This window comes from Seriola dumerili, unplaced genomic scaffold, assembly GCF_002260705.1.
Source record: "Seriola dumerili isolate Sdu_G_001 unplaced genomic scaffold, Sdu_1.0 BDQW01000331.1, whole genome shotgun sequence".
Classification (NCBI taxonomy): domain Eukaryota; kingdom Metazoa; phylum Chordata; class Actinopteri; order Carangiformes; family Carangidae; genus Seriola; species Seriola dumerili.
This window is the reverse complement of record NW_019174586.1, coordinates 12,215,053-12,233,030: the sequence shown is the minus strand read 5'-3', so window position 1 is coordinate 12,233,030 and position 17,978 is coordinate 12,215,053. Positions and strand designations below refer to the sequence as shown.

General features: G+C 40.3%; 1 protein-coding gene across 4 annotated transcripts in view; it reads right to left on the bottom strand.

The window, feature by feature from the left end:
• Window positions 1–17,978, bottom strand: part of fstl5 (follistatin like 5) — a 168,697-nt gene that overhangs the window by 22,806 nt on the left and 127,913 nt on the right. For all 4 annotated transcript variants that reach the window (XM_022760203.1, XM_022760205.1, XM_022760204.1 and 1 more), the window contains 2 exons: window positions 5,038–5,064; window positions 4,698–4,816 (listed from right to left, as the gene is read on the bottom strand). In XM_022760203.1, coding sequence (XP_022615924.1) covers window positions 4,698–4,816; window positions 5,038–5,064 — 146 coding nt within the window. The remainder of the gene's footprint in view (window positions 1–4,697; window positions 4,817–5,037; window positions 5,065–17,978) is intronic.

The window sequence follows — 17,978 nt, the reverse complement described above, 5'->3', positions numbered from 1 at the left end:
TTCCAGACTCTGTGGGATGATTTAGGGAGCTGCTGGCCAGCAAGGATGAATGAAGGGCTCCGGCGTGGCGGGATGAATTTTTTTTTTTTCCAATATTTACAACCGCAGAGGCATTCCATGACAGGTGCCTTCCCACAGGCCGACGTCTCTTAGTTAGAAGGACATTAGGTAATGTATAAACCTCAGTGAACTATGTAAAGGATTAGAGGTGGGAGGGGGGGGGCAGAGACATTGACAGAATTTATCTCATTTCTACTGCAATCCCCCTAACCACCCTGTCCTCTTGTATTTTCTCTTTAGAGCTGGGTTAAAATGGTTAATTCTGGTATTCTAAAACAATGACAGCGCTGTGGCGTTTCTGGCTTCATAACAAGGTTTTTAATTCTTTGAATCTGTAGTGTCTCTCAGTGTCCAGCTGTAGCACCATCTGTCAGTGTTTTTGATCCAAAACAGGTCGGGGAAGACAGTTTTTGAAAGCCAGAAATCCCTGCACTTGCTGAAGCAATCATTGAGTCATTGGTATTGAACCCTATGAAACCCCTGCAGACACACACTGTGGTCATTTTGTGTTACATGGCTGTAAAATCTTACTTATTGCACCTTTTAAGAGGTGAGAAATTGAACATCTGATGCCCAGCTGAGGGTGTGAATGGAGGCGGCTGTAATCCCCCTTGTGTTTATGTGTGTTGCATATGTCTGTGGTTGTGTGGGTGCATAGCATGTACTTGATTTATGTACTAACTGACAGCTTCTTTTCCCCTTTATTATGCAAATGCCTACATCCCCCTGTAACAGAACAGTATGTATTTTTCATGGATTCACATTATGCAGCACTGGAAACGTTCCAGATAAAACACAATACTGTATCTATTAAATTTATATACTGTAAAAAAAAAAAAAAAAATACCCATGCAAAAATATTTTTAAAAAGAATTTCAACTCTTTACAGCTGTGAATGAGGATGATGACATTTAAACAGCCTTGTTGAGATAGACGAGGGTTCTGATATTCACCAGTGGGTGATTTGTAGTGTTAATATATTTGAGACAACATCTGCTGTCTGTGGGGAGGAAACTGCAGAAAACAGTGAAGCAGCAACATCCAAAGTGTCAAGAAGAGGAACTTTACAGGAACACAGCAGCACACACCACACACACACACACACACACACACACACACACACACACACACACACACACACACACACACACACACACACACCTCTTCTCTCAAGGTGCTTCCTCCAAGGTCTCAACCGAAGCAGCTACAGACTCATGACAGGATGATATGATGCTCGCCTCAGAATACTTCAACATTTTGTGCAGTTTTTAAAATGGGAGATAAGTCAGATGGAGTTCAAGCTTTTGCAACTCATAATATCGCTCTGAGATGGATTCGCCAGACATTAAAGTACATCACAAACACATGAGGCTCATTATTTACAGACTTTCATCCTGAATTTTTTTTCAAATAAGGTGCAGATTAGTTTTTCCCACTTGGCATACAAATGCATTTACTGATGAACCAACTTGTTGATCATCACAGCTTAAAGTAAACATGGTTTTCTTGGAAAATCTAAGTGCTTCCAGTGATAGAAAGTGAACTGAAAAATTGAGGGAAAGTGCAAATGAGCAGTTGATTACATCCCCTTAGGGACACACAAGATTTTCAGGTTCTCTGCTGCTGCAGAGGTAAGTAAAATAAAGACACTTCCTGGACTGACTTTCCTACAAATGGACATCACGATGTTTTCCCTCGATGCTTTTGTGTATCACAGTAAAACACTCTATAGGGTAGTTAAGGATAAAGGATTGGCTGTGCGATTACCATAAACAAATCAATCAACGCTCCTTTGCAATTCAGAAAACTTGAGCGCCATGCTGGAAGCGGCCTCATGTGTTCACACAGCAATCCCCCCAAGACGGCAGTGGAAGTGGCACCACAGCGCTCGCAGTGATTGATATCCTAATACAAACACCTCTCAGAGGAACGCTTGGCTGACTGTTGGGCATTCATGGCGTATCTTTATGTATAACAGCCATCCAATCAGAGCGCGGCTCCTGGATGAGAAGCAGCTCAGACGAAAGCGTCCATTCGAGAGCACATGTAAATCTAACGGGTATCTATCAGTGGGCCGCTTTGAATATTTTTGCTGCTTGAGAGCTTCAGTGATAAACGGTGATTCAGCGAGGGAGGCTGGGTGCCCCCCCCACCCCGACTACATGTGGACTGTCAATGAATTAAATTAAACAGACTGGCTGTAATATGGCCGCTGTGTTCGCTGGGCATCGTCCTGTGGCGGACAACGATGCCCAGGGGAAGATGTGTGACTATCAATAACCACTTTAGAGCTGCACCAATCAATGTTTTTATTATTAACAAAGGAGAAAATACTGGGTAATATAAAAGGTGTTGCTCTACTCTGCTCTACGGAGCGTTTTTGTTCCTTTCAGCTCATTGTGTGATAAACCCACTGTACACTAACTGCCCAGCAGCAGACAGACGAAGTGGCAGGTGAACAGAGGAGTTGAAGCAGAGTGAATACTGGACCGATAGATTTATAATGATTATTTTATTCTTTATTTATTGGTATTTATTGCTGCCAAACATAATTTTGTTGTGTATTTATATGCAATGACAATAAAGAATCTATGTCTGTCTGTCTATCTCTGTTTAGTTCTGTCTATGTTTAATGAATGCTGGTTTCAAGTAGAAAATACTTGATAAAAAGGATTAAATTATTTATTTAATACATTATACTGTCTCTTTTTTTATGTTGCCCTGTTACAATTTCCTTCTTGTTTCTATCACTACCATGTTTTCAAAATGTCAACTTTTAATGAAAGTAGAAATAGTCACTACTTAACATTTAATTCTTCAGTTTATTTGAAAACTTAAACCTATCTCCAAAAGAGTAGACAGGTTATTTTCACTGGATTTATTTTTATTAATACATATTATAAAGTCACCCGTCACCGACAGGATGAGACGATGACATCACTATTTGTCATGCATGTGCTTGAGCACATACAGTATAATTCGGGTGCTCTAAGCTGATGGCGTGGTGGTTCTCTGCAAGTCTTTTCTGGAGCAGGACACCGAACCTTTACCTGCTCAGCTGCATCTGAATAATAATAATCTCAGTTAAATCCCAGTATAAACTACACTGACCGCTACTGATTGATTTCAGTAGCTGCTACTTGGTCAGAGAGCGGGACACTTCGAGTGCTGCTTGTCAAGGCCAGCGAATCATAAATCACATCGTCAGTCTCACACTACCGCACTTTGCCATTCAAAAACACACGCACAACACTTTCCCCTTTACCCACAGGAGTTCACTGTGAAACATCTACATCATAAATGTTTCAGTATTTTTTACTTCACGGTGGAGAATGTACAGGTTTTTTTGATTTATGCCTGCCAAGGACTCGCAACACTGTCGAACGCTCTCCATAACATTTCTTTTTTTTTATTACATTATCTGGTTCTTTGACAAAATGTTCTAATGTAATAAAAGAGAATTGTTAAAGGAAGTGTTCAACAGTGTAAAGAGCCAGACAGGCATAAATCATTTCAGATTTTTAGACTCAGCTCCTGGACAAGAAAGATGCACAGGTATTTTGGTTGTTAGGAGTTACAGTTCACATTACTTCAGAATTATTCAAATAATATCTTGAATTATTGCATGATAGCTACTAGTTCTGGCAGTTCTCTGCAACACGTACCCAAGCCACCGGTCTATTTAAAGTCATGTCATCCGTTAATGCTGCTGCTGCTTTAATCAGCTCCACCTGTAGGCTCTGGAGCTGTGTTTATCATCACTGCCCAGTCTACCTCTGTTTAAGTAACTGATGCACCAAGTGATGAGGTCAGAGCCTAGATGCCCAAACATTAACCGCTCTGTAATCTCTTACAGCATGAATATAAAACACAGTGTGAGTGGTTGAAGATTCAAATGACTGCCTCAAAGATGCTGCTATTTTATAACTTTGAATAAAACTTTGTATTAAAAAGTTTCACAGAGCTGAGAGGAACTGCTGAGTCTAGTGATAATTGTCTGCGGGTTTCTCACTATATACGACGTCTGTCAGGACACACAGTCATTTGATCCATTGTTATAAAAAGAGAAGTCAGCGATGACTCCCAGGCAGCCTTTTGGTGAAAAAAAAAAAGCCAACACAACAACTCTTCAAAGTCTGAAGCCTGCACCACTGAAATTGAGCAGAAGCTACTGTAAAGATTATGTTTTGTAAAAACCTGACAAAAAACAATCAATCGTTTCAGTTTACTTTCATTCTTTAGATCACCGTTACATGAATCCACGTTTTGAGTTTCCTACCGCACCGATCGTGCGCCTTGCGATTCATCTGGATTCATCTGCATAACAATTATGGGAATTGTAACAAACGACACAAACAAACCAACCGCACTCAGAAACTTAGCTGAAATAACAAAGACGGACGGGCAAAATAAAACCTGAAGTACTGTTAAAATACGCAGGAGACTGCTGTGTTTCCCTGTTATTAACAGGAAACGGTCAGATGGAAATTCACCAGTAACAGTGACATCAGTAACGATGATCTATGCAAACAGTAAAGCGCAAATACTCCTTCTCACTCCCGGTGGTGGTCCAGGAAAAGTCCAGCGAGTCACCGTTTAAAAACAAAACAAAACGTTTCTCTTTCACAAGCACTCACCTGTAGAGCCAGCAGCTTCTCACTGGGCTTAATGTGTCGCTGTATCTCACATGCCACCGGCTGAATGACTTTTATACCGTCTTCATAGAACACATAGAACATGTTGCCAATGCCAAGACCTGCAGGAGAGTTTAAAAAAAAAAAAGCTCTGTTACACACCTGAAATAGCTCATGAACAGTGTGAACGTTCGCAACGGAAATAAGCCTACAACATTGTTATCTACTTCCAAAGCATCAAATCATTTAATCCCTCTCATCACAGTTCAGTAACCCTATTACAAGAATTCAATTAACTCAGTTTAATGAATGCTATAGTGGAACAGAAGCCGTCTAGACGTACCTTCTTCTCGCCACAAAATGTTTGCCACTGTGAGGGAGGAAAAAAAAAAGAAAAGAGGAGGAAAGCACAGTTGAAAATAAATGCAACAATCAATAGGATCCCCTTTGTGAGAGCTAACACCCAAACACTAACACTCCTATTGAGGCAAAGAGGAAAGCAGACCACATGAAAGTTTTATGGAAACTGTCTCTCTGACACCTACTGCAACAGACAATCGATGGAGCCCTCTGCTTGGAAATAATTTGATACCAAACACTGGAAAATGGAGTGCAGTCAACAAACTACAAGTACTGTAAAAGAGATTTTTTTTTTTTTTTTTTTAGATGCTGTAACCCAAGTACGATGTGAAATAAGTCTTAAAAATATCTATCTTAGACATCAGATCATCATCCATCAATATGAGTTTTATGGATAAGCTGCCTTTGACACCCATGAGTAGTCCACAGGTGTCAGGCTCAGATGATTCTCATAAGTCATTAGGAGGGATTAGTGTGTAGCTCCTTCAGCGGCAAAACCAGTTCTGGCTCCTATAAAAGGTAATTTCTCATTAAATTCACTTAGAGTTGACTAATGACATGAAATGAGGAACGAAAGCCACATAACACCCTGAGTGCTTTAATGGGCGACCTAAAACACAGGCCGGTTTGGCACTCAGAGAAGAGACGCCATTATATGACTAAACACATGATGTGGTGAGAAGAAAAAAGGGAATTATTATACAGTTGTATCAGCTTCGGCACATCTGGGCAAATTACGTGTTGGTTTTTGAAGTGAAGAGATGTAAATACAACCTGCAACAAACATTAAAAACGAGCCTTTCTGCATGAGTTTGAAAAACACTCAGAACTTCATTAAGTGGTCAGGCTTTAATTGACTTGTTAGGATTTTTAAGACAGGTCAAGAAATGTCAGCTCATGACATTTTCAGAGCTGATAAATTCTCTAACCCCTTCAAAAGTCCTGGTGACACTCATCCACCATGAGCTCCTCTAAGCTACTGACTGAGGATCTGAAAATGAAACAGATGCCTGAAAAGCACAAGAGGCTATAAAAAGATATCAACGTGCTCCCATCTTGAAATTTCCTCTGACCGAAATGTCATTAAGAACTGGCGGTTACGGGGAACTGTGGGAGTCGAGACAAGATCTGGATGGGGCAAGAAAACTTTCAGATGAAGCGATAGGTCTGCTGGGCAGCAGCACCCGACACAGGGAGTGGTGGTGCGCTGGCGGTCCTGCAGGCAGTCAACAAAGTCACACTGAAATCCACCATGAACCAGCAAGGAAACACGAGCTGAATCTGACAATCTGTGGGTAGATCTCTAACATGCTTTGCTTAGCTAATAATATCCAAGAACTCGAAGTGATCTGCAGGAAGATTGGGTGAAAATTCATAAATCAAGAAACAGAAAGACTCTTTTTTTTTTTTGTTGTTGTAATTTTCAAGTTGATAGAATAAGAAGTAACAGTGCATTAACATTTGAATGTTTGCTGTAGTAGTTGTATTAACTTCTTTTCACTTTAAAAATCAACAAATACGTAATTTGCCCAGAGGTGCCCCAGTGGTATAGCTGCTTTCCATGTATATATCAGAGCAAATTCTACTACTCAATCAGTATTATCCTCCAACCCACCAGCAGCACTACTATCCTCTCACACTGGCTTTTTAACTGTGACCTTCTCTCTCATTGTTCATCTGTCCCCCAGTCTTCCCTCTGCTTCCATCCCATCTTCCATTTTCAGGCATTTTCAGTCTACAAACCAATCTCCAGACCAATTCACATCCGATTCTAATCTCACCTCTAATGCAATGCTCATTCTCGCAGCCTCTTGCTCGGGTGGACAGATGCAGAGAGAGAAAAGGGAGGAGACAAAGCCAAGTAGACACCACTGTGCCGTTAGTCAGCCTTAATCTTTCAAAAGTGCTTTGTCAAGTGTTTCCTGTGCACTCTTGCATACCCTTTAGCTCATTAAAAGTTGCACAAAAGGACTGGGGTCTAAAGATAGAGGGACAGGGAAGGAGGGAAGGAAGGAAAGGCAAGGGCAAAACAAAAAGAAAAACAATACAATTTATTTGAGATGTGCCAAAAATGGAAAATGGAGAAAATGGAAAAGAGGAGTTGAGATGAGATCTTGTGTACCCCGGTCTTTTCCAATAGCCCACAGTATTGATGCTATTCATCACTTGGCAGAAAGACCGCGGCTGCTCTGCGCATACAAGGGGCCCATACATCAACTTCATCATCCATATAACAAAACAAGCTGGCTGCCACTGTAGGCGGTGAGTTCACTCTTTCTGGCCGTAATAACTGTTTCCACTGGGCTCCAAACATTGGGAACGCCACGCTTACCAACCAGCCTGGACTCTGCAGTTCCTACCCGTCAGCAAGGTTACATAAATTCAATTTGTTTACAAGAGCAAGCTGCTGCGACAGTCAGCCAAACAGCCCGTGGTGTTCACCATAGTGGCATGGCAGAAGAGAGCGAGTGCATAATATAGGTAGACTAATTGGGTCACAGTCGATGCAAATGCAAAATGTAACTCAGGATGAATGCCTTGGGTGTGCATGTTTTCACTGTTTTTTTTTTCTTCCAGAGAATATCCAAGAAGTTTCCTGGAAATATTGACCCCTGCAGTGTGTTTAAGTCGGGCTCTAATTATAAAGCACTACGCAAATACTTTATCACTAACAAACTGCAAGTGTTCACTGCTGCTGCCAGTTACGAGGCAGCAGAACAGGAATGCTGAGGAAATGGGAGAGAAAAATCTTTCCCTCCTCTTCATCTGCATTGATACAAAACAAATATCCTTTCACTGTGGTGATTGATAACAAGCGGAGCAGGTAGCAGGTACAACACATATCCATTACTGTAGCTGTGCCAGTAGGATTTTAGATGTACCTGCCAACACCCACTTACAGTACATCCAGGCCTGGATTAAGACGCCTCTGGACACCCCGCTTTGGGTCTCAGCCAGAGCCAGTAGACCTGAAGATCAGCAGAAATTTATCTTTATCAGTGGCGCCTCTAATACTCACTTCAATTCTGCTTTCTGAATTGTCCCCTCTTTTTTTTTTTTTTTTTAAATGTGTTTCCCTTTTCTCCAATATTTACTTGCGTTCTACAACCTCGAACGCTGGCCTTGATTTTCTTTTATAGATTTTCTGTAAAGAAACTGTTGTTTGTTTTTCTAATCTGAATCAGATAATACTTATTTTCTTAAAAGGCCCTGAAAACTTTTAATAAGCTCTTTAAACTCTTAACAGGCTTCACACTATGAGCCAAGTGGTCCCACATGGCATGTTTGTCTGTCCTGACGGAGGAACCCTCCTCTGTTGCTCTCCCTGAGGTTTCCCTACAGGGACGTCCCACGTGAAGGTCTGAGGATAGATGATAGATGTCGTACAGACTGTGCAAATTTCTGATTTGTGATACACCACATAACATCCAGTGGTAAAAACTCGTAAATCATTGTGATATCTTTATTTACCTCAACTGTAACGCACGGTGAAGTTTAGGGAGGAAAGGGGAAGGTCATCAAGTTGTAACTCTTAGAAGTTAAGCAGAACTAAATACATACTTTTCTTGTGTGATTTGCAAAATGTAAAAATGACGGTCGGGGGAAAGTCATGAAGGGTCATTTTAAAACTCTGAGATACTTCATGTCTAATTCAAAGCAGCCTCCAACTGATGGTGTCTTGGTCTTTCTAGTGTTAAAGTGAATACTGATGAAAAAACATCAGTTTCAATGCTCTGTGCTCATTCTTTGGCTTATTACGCTGCACAGTCATGACTCACCTTGTGATCAAGTCCTTCAAGATGTTAGATTTTAACCCAATATTCAGCCAGAAAATTCTTGTAATTTTTTTTTACAGCTTATTTTGTCACTTTTAAGCAACTCCGGGCTTCAGGACACTTTAAAATCGAGGGTTAACCTCAAAAGAAAGTCCAAGACAGTAGTATTTACAGTCACATCGGGTAAGAAAGCTTTGAAAATAACAGGACTGACTGCACCAGAATTAGAGCTGGAAGCCTGTGGGGGACTGAAGGCTGTATCATCTCTTTAAAAGGAAAAGTATTCAAAAGACTTAATCCTCAGAGAAAAATCCTCGAGTTTCAAAAAAGTACAACTTGCTGGAGAGAGCTTGAAACATCGAAGCTTAAAAAATAAAACTCGTTTGTGCCTCATCACAAACAAAAACTACTACTGGGAGACACGGAGAGATAAATATCTATTTGTGCAATGAATGTGAACCAGCTACAAACAGCTATAAACCTTTATCAGCTTTATAAAGGTTTTAAGGAAAGTCACTTATGGTGACTAATTCTAATCTAATGTAAAATAAATCACTGTAAAGGTTTAATTATAATTTGTTTTCGGGTTGTTTTTTGCGCTTTATGTTTTGCATTGATTACTTGATTAAAAAGATGAATATTCTAATCAGTAATAGTCCCCTTACATCAGTCTTTCACAGAATACGTCAACAGAAATATTCATAAGCTGTCATGTTGTAACCACAGCTTAAAAGGCATTTAAACTTTCCACTGGATTTACAATATTCATTTCACAAAGCCTTCAGCATGAAACTCAGTCGACAGGCAGTAGGCTGCTGACACTGGGGATAGCGTCACTGCCTGGTTAGAGCTCCTTGTTGCTGACAGCGTGTCCAACACTGTGTGAAAGCCCGCTGTGATGGGAGGGACTCTGCTGATGGAAACATGGACGCTATTTTGGCACGAGCTGATCTCCTCTATTCAGAGGATATGGAGCAGACAGCACGGCGGACAGCGTCGAATAAAACAGCTTTGTGCAGACTTTGGTGTGAGGTAGTGGCTCTCATCCGTGTGGGACCGAGGTCCGGGAGATTACAGGGCTTTGTTGCAACCAATCACTTCACCGGCCGATTTTCAATGATTAGGACCTTCCTCTGTGCCTCAATCTGTGAAATCAACCGGTGCAGAGTCTTTGATTGGAACAAAAGCTTATGAATTTATAGACAGTGAAAAGCGGTGGAGAGACAATGTAAAAGAATATGGAATAAAGACCACAGAGAATGTAGACGATCGAACTGGGTAAAGTAGAGAGCAGAGCATGAAGCTGAATCTTTAAAATAGAGACAATAAAAGGGTGATTAAAGGGGCAATAAAGGGGATCTATATCAATCAATAATCAATCACACTGATCCAACAGTTATTTGCTAAGTTCCGAGACTTCAACACCTCCAGATATTATCTTACAAGTTATGTGGTGTCATATGTAGATGTTTTTAAAGAAGAGATGTCAGAAATGTCTCAAAATAAGTCTCAATATCTCTGACATTTTGAGTCAAGATCACGACAGCAGCCATATGTGTTGGAAACAGGTAAAAAAAAAAAACAACTCACCCAATCCGCAGATGTGTCACGAAAGTTAAGATTCAATAGCTGACTCACGACTGAGTGGAGATGTTTCACTGTGTAAACTCGCTTCCCTGCCCACTGGAGTTTCAAGACTCCTGTGTGAGTCATGAAGCAGGGAGTCAAGTATGAAGCGGGAATGTGAACAGACATTAAGTCGAGGGACACACGGTCCTCACGCTTGCTGTCTATTGTTATGTTACATGTGCAGCTGGTTTACAAAACAAGCTCTAACGTCGGGTAGCTTGACCAGAAGACGTGCTGAGTTCACACTTGGTTGCTGCAAATCAAGAGGGCTTACTGTATCTATGAGCTTTATAGAGGTTAAGATGCTAGAGAGACTGTGATCGAATCACCTGGACCAGCACTACCTGTGCCGTCGCAATACGGAGACTAAAGTACTTGTTGGAGATTGAAGTGCGTGAGATAGAGGCTGAAGATTTCATCTGTAAGGGTTCATCTGTTGCTGGCTGCGTCTTTGAAACCAGGTTTGCATAACAAGCTCTTCCTTAAGCTGCCTCCCCCAGCTTTTTGTCGCTGCCTTTGTTTAATCTTTTTAAAAGACGCCATCATTGTAAACAATGTGTATCCAATAATAAACTTCTTTTTTTTTTTTTAAGCGACATTAACCTTAGCCACTCAGTCAACTGTTAACCCATTAAAATGTTCTGCAACTATGAGCGCAGGGATATCTGATGCAACGCGATGTAGTCACTGATTTTAAAAAAGCTCTACAGATCAAGGGTAAGTGTTACAGCACAGTGACAACAAACCAAATACCACGACAGCCGCCATGTTGTGTCCTCTATGCTAATTAGCTCTAAAGGAGGAACCACATAAGAAAGAAATGGTTAACAGGGAAATCATGCACAAAGTAAGAAAGAAAAGTAAAAATGGAAACGTTTTTTTTTATTCCTTCTTTCAGTGACGCTGTCGTCCTCGTTTGAACTGTGGCTTAGCAGATCAGTGAATGGTTCTATAATTAAAAGTTCTTTATTTTGGTCCAGAAGGGCACTTCAGCTAAAAAGGGCAAAAGAGCAGCAGCTTGAGCCTCTATATCAACTGTACAGTACTCTGCAAGTCCCCGATATGAGGCATGAAGTGCAGCATAATGTAGAGACATAAAGTGGAGAGACGAAAGCAACAACGCTCGTTCTGAGCCTCGCAGATCCTCTGACACTGCAGAAATAATTGGCACATTGTGAAGGGCAGATATTTATGCCAGTTTAGCGGCAGACTGTCAGAGATGGATGGTGCTCTGCCTGCTGGTGACAGACTGTTAAAGAGATCTCAGAATAGTGACTGCTTGTGTTTTCCCAAACAACGAAGTGCATGGGTAAATTTGAGAGAAAAACTATTCACTCTGGTGTTGCCCCTGTTTTGACCTTCAAGCTCCTCTGTGGTGAATTCATCTAAAGAAGCTCTTTCATGCCTCACTCATCACATCATGTTTTTAGTTCATCTCCTGCTTAATACCTTATGCAGTCCTCTGACAACTGGCGTAGTTAGTTATTCAGCTCTCTCTCTTATTTGAGTGTTTGAGTGAGAGGCCCAAGGCAGGTCATAAACATGACGATTTCACAGAAATGAGATCACTGCTTCCCCACAAAGTCAAACTTCTAAAACATTTCCATGTATAATCAGGACGTGTCATTTGAATCTGTGTCTGTTACAGATCAGTGGTATTAGATCAAGGGGAGTCTGATACCACAACATGCCCACCAGCATCTCAACGTCTCTGGGATCAGAGTATGAAGCTTTTGATTGAAAGCATCCTTGATTCTTACAGGCAATTGCCGCCCATTTTAATACCATGCGAAGCTCTTTCCTGAGACCGGAGACAATTAAGTGAGTGTCTGTGAACACCCAGTACTTATTGCTAAAGCTAGGAAACCAGAAGGACTAATGCTTGAACACGTACAGGAACAAAAGCTTCTTTTAGGTCGTAAGGACATCGGTTATATGTTGACAAAACAACGAGGTCCACACAATCACCCTCAGCAGATGGAGTTGTGGTGTTTAAGTTTTATTTTACATGGTTAATTTGGATAACATGCTTTGAAATAGCTTAAACTTATTGAATTATTTTACACAGGTGTTTTTAGTGTAGATGTGGAGTTGGTACGGTTAAAGTCATATTTTTCTTCCATTCCATTATTTCTATCATATTTGTCCTGTCGTCTCTCCTGGAAACCAGAATGTCAAACCAGATGCTGTGCTATAGATGTGTAATAAAAGTGAGTCTCCGGCCAGAACATGATGCCATATGGAGCTAATCTCGACTCACAGTCTCGATGTACTTAAGCCTGTGGTTTTGAGTGAGGAGTCTGACGTGTTTGTGATTTATCTGACATACATGGGACACACAGATGTTTTAGATATATGATTTTAGATAATATTTTTGCAGTCTTGTTTGGTTACAGCTCTCACTTACAGAAATGAGAACTGTCTACTGATTTGACAGTGGCTTACTGTCTTACTGATTTTTATTAAGTGTTTTTTTTTTGTTTTGTTTTTTCTTCCCGAGAGAATTTAGAGTTTTGACTACTGGCCAAAATGTGTCCTTCAAATTTGAGGTTACTTCAGAACATCTGTTGTGAAATGTCTACAGAAATTACAGCTACATGATCACAAAAATTCAGTTAAGCACATAAACTTTAGAGGCAGTATGACAGGATGTAATGCAAGGTCGGCGGCAGCAGACTCTGAACAAATGAAAGTTTACAAAGGAAACGGAAAGAGCTCATCACGACTTGAGCTTTGTCTGCCTTTCTGCTATTTTCTAAACATTCACTTAATGGTATAACCTCCGCATGTGTTGCCATTTTATTGAGTTTCTAAAGGAAGATATTCCAGTGTTGGCCAAGGATATACTTAGTGGAAATACTTTTTGATCTGCCAGGTACACACACAAGTGCACGGATAGATATATGAACAATGCTGCTGACATCACATAGCCACGTGTTGGTGAGTATATCTTGAACCTTTGTTATATTCGTAGTCTTGTCAATGTGAATTTTGTCCAAGTAACAATTTGCAGCTGCTGATGTTAAAACAGTGATGCATTGAGAAGTTTGACATATTATGTGAAATGAAAGCAGGTTTCCATAGAGGGCTACAAAAACCTGAACATGATGTAATTTCTGTACTGGTACTGCAATGTACTGAGTCCAGCATTGGTTTCAAAAACTACAGCCGATACTCGCCTTCACCGTCATTTTGCAAACACTTCTTGTGATAGCGTTCCCTCCTCTGGACCTGCCTGAGCATGTGGCTGAACTGACGGGTGCCGAGTGTGACTTTCTCCTATCGTGTGACTCACCCCAACCCGGAGAGTGACGGTTGCTGTGAGGAGAGAGGCTTCACACGGGCGCCGCATTACAGCCCATGCTGGTAAAAAGCTCGTAGATGAAAGGTAGTCCCAGGTTTGATGGAGCGTTGACGAAGATGAATGGTCAAGGTCAGCGAGGTGCCACCGGTCACTGCGACTCAGAAAGGAGTGATACCGTGACACAAAGAAAGGTGGTTGGAAATGAAACAACTCATTTCAAGTGCACCGGCTGCATGCGGCATCTGCTTCTTTACTGATCCATCGCAGGTTAAAACGCAGGTTACCTTTGCTTCATTACGGGGAAGGTAGCAGCTAATGGAAGCAAAGGACTAGGGGAGGGAAGATGGAAAAAGCTAAACTTTGTAGACCAAGACAGAAACATCCATACTTCAGAAGAAAATGTACTTAAAAGTATTTTGAAGATTTTCCAATGCCGTGTCGTCATGGAAATTGTTGCTGATGAGTGCTTTCAGTGCGGAGGCAGACATTAATTAACGGGCGACCTTGAACAAAATCACCTTTCTTCAATCTGTTTTTTTTGGGGCAGTTTGTTCATGTTACCATGACACTGAAGGAGCATTTACTTGGTTTTTCATTTAGCGATCAACAATTAAATTTTCTGGAAACCAGAAAAATTAAATTAAATGAAAAATAGAAAACACTTAACTCGATTTGCACTGTTTTATTTTTCCACTTTTATTCCTTATTCTTACACCTATTGTGTAATTTATTTGTGATCATGAATATTGTATGTTGCCTTTTTTCTTTTTGTGTGGAGAAATTGTTCTCGTTGTGTGTGGAAAGATTCGTTCTGTACGGTATGTTATTCTGTTTGCTTGCTGTGTGTTAAAAAAAGATGAAGAAAGAAAAAAAACAAAAAACAGATGACGAATTTGAACCCGAAGGATTTGAAGTGCTTAAAAAAACAAAAATGTTTCAATGTGTGAAATAAATTTCCATTAATTAATGGATAAGTGCATTTACATGAAAGTTTTTAAATCGAGCAGAATTCATATGTTTGAATTCATGAGAAAAAAGAAAACTATATTAACTTTGGAGAAAATATGCACAGATAATTTCAGTGTGATATTCACAGAATATCTGAATGTTTTGAAGCAGTGACTGGGTGTGCCAGCGCCTCGGATCATGTGAGCGTGGAGCGCCACAGTGTGCATAAACCGCGGATGGGGACTTTGCTGTTGAAGCAAAACACCCGACAACTTCAACTAAATCAACAGCAAGATCATCTGTTTGCACTTGACATAATGTACTATATCATTAATATTTTTGTAATTACAGCTGCTTGTTAGAAATATTAATGTCCACTAACAGGAAAAGAATCACTGGAGTAAAAACAGCTGCAGTGAACACCAACACTTGTTGTGCCTGATTAAGTGTGCTTTGTTAACCCTGAACATCACAATACACACACAAGCAGCTCAGACTCCCAGTCGCTCTGTTTTGGCCTCGAACACTGACGTATCGACAACAGCTGGCAGCTTTCCTGGAAAATATCACCCAGCTGCCCCTTTACTGGAGAGCCCGATAAGAATATCTGTCCATCTGCAGTGGCTAATCAAATGCCAAGACAATGCAAATGACAAGAGGGTCAAAACTCAAACCTGCAGCCTTCTCACAGATTTAATGAGTTTTGTGTTTGTTTCACCTCCGTACACGAGCCACAAACAAGGCTGGACTTTCTTATTTTAGTTTGTCTCCTTTACATTCAGATGTAAACTGGAAACTGGAAACATTGAATCTAGTTGTTCATTCTTCTGAAGTTCAATTGATCGAAGCTTTCTCTTGCAATCATTGATTAAAGCAGATTGTTGAAAGCTGTTCATAGTCCTTTTTAAATGATGGACCTGTGTGAGAAAGACTTTAAACTACTGTAGTACTTAAGAAATAAATCTGACTTGACCTTTTGTGATTATTAAACTAATTACACTCGTAAAGCTGAATAATTTCCGTGTCTGTCTCTTCTCAGGACTCGTTACTTCTATATTAAGAAGACAGAGTGCTGTGAATGTATGAGACATGTCTGTTTTCTTTGTACTGACCTGTATGGTTCTAGCTGAAAGGGTTACCAAATTCAATCTTTGTTATTGTTAACTTATAATCCTAATTATCTATATTTAACATAATTACAGAAGGTAGATGAGGTAAAACTTCCAGAAAAATGACTCTGAAATAACTTATAGTTACAAAGAGTTGCAGAGTTGAATAATTTTAGATTCGATGTCAATTAGCAACATTTTTCAGCCAGAAAATCAGCTCTTTGATATGTAAGATTTCAAAGCGACATGAGACAACAGATTTCAAAAGAGACTAAATCACCTGTGATCAAATCTTCAGGTGCATCAGTCCAAAAAAAAAAAAACCAAGGGAAACAATCTGGAAAATCATGGCAACCTACTCTCAACACAAAACTGCAGTGACAAAAAGAACCAGCAGTTATTCAGCTGAATCTAACTGACAGCGTTGGGCGATACGTTAACATTATGTTCGATATGTTCATGTAGGTGTGTGAGCTGTCTGCACTTTCTTCACACTTTTATGATGAAATCAAAAGACCTCATTTGTGTCCCCTCGTTAATCTACAAGCAATATCCCATGATGAAAAAGTGAAAACAAATTTATTAAAAAAGGAAGAACTGAAATATCACATTGACGCAAGTATTCAGAGTCTTTGCTATGACACTCTATGAATTTAGCTCAGGTGCCTCCCATTTCTCTTGATCATCATGAGATGACAACCAATTCGAAGTGTCATGTCTGGTTTCCTCCAGACATGACATTTAGAATTGAGGCCAAACAGTTCAATCTTGGTTTCATCAGACCAGAGAATCTTATTTCTCACAGCCTCAGAGTCCTTTAGGTGCTTTTTTTGTTTTGCAAACTTTCACCGAGATAAGGCTTCGTCTGGCCGCTCAGCCATAGAGCTCAGATCGGTGAAGTGCTGCAGTGAAGGTTTCTCATGTCCACACAGGATCTCTGGGGTTCAACCAGAGTGACCATCAGGTTCTTGGTCACCTCTCTTCTCCCCGATCGCTCAGTTTGTTCCAGCTCCAGGAAGAGTCCCGGTTGTTCCAAGGTTATTCCATTTAAGAATTACAGAGACCACTGTGCTCTTGGGAACCTTCAATGCATCAGAAATGTTTTGGTATCTTTCCCCTGATCTGAGCCTCGACACAATCCTGTCTCTGAGCTCTGCAGGCAGTTCCTTCCTCCTCATGGTTTCTGCTCTGATCGGCATCGTCAGCTGTGAGACCTTACACAGACAGGTGTGTGTCTTTCCACATCACGTCCAATCAGCTGAATTCACCACAGGTGGACTCCAGTCAAGGTGTAGAAACGTCTCAAAGACGATCCAGAGAAATGTCATAAAATACTTACGTAAATGTGATATTTCAGTTTTTCCTTTTTAATGAATTCGCAATTTCTAAAAGTCTGTTTTCACGTTCTCATAATGGGATACTGCGTGTAGATTAATGAGGGTGAAATGAGTTGTTTTGATTTTGGCTTGAGGCTGCAACACAACAAAATACAACAATCGTGTTCTTCATGAGTCATTTACATTATTTTAATTATCCCGTGTAGCTCTCGTGGGTAACACTTTAAGTCGCCCTGTTTAGTTTCTATAAGCACTATAACAAACATTTAGCTACAATTTAGTTGAAAGCTGGTACATCTCAAGTTTTTAATAATGTTTAGTATTTATCAGAAATTATTTTTATTTTCAGGGTTGGCGTGGCCTCTGGTGGTGGGGCCCAGTGTGATATCTTCTCATGGGGCCCCTGACTTTAGCTACAACTACAGCTGTTTGAGGAAATTATTAAGATTTTTAAGAAAAAAATGAATGAAATTATATATTCATGAGTTGTTTTAAAGTCTTCAGTAGGAACAAACAGGCTTGGGGCTGTGTGCCAAACACCGACTGGCAAAGTTGGAAAGCACTGAAAGACAGACTAAAACACTTTTATGTTTAGAGCTGAAATGATTGGTCAATTAATTGATCGGTTGATCAAGAGGAAATTATTCAGCAACTATTTTGATAACTGATTCATCTTAAGATGTCAGCAAGGCATTCGTCAAGCAAAAGAAGATCTTTTGGTTCCAGCTTCTCCAGTGTGATTATCTGCTGCTTTTGCCCATTTTATATCTTTGTACACACACACACACACACACACACACACACACATATATATATATATA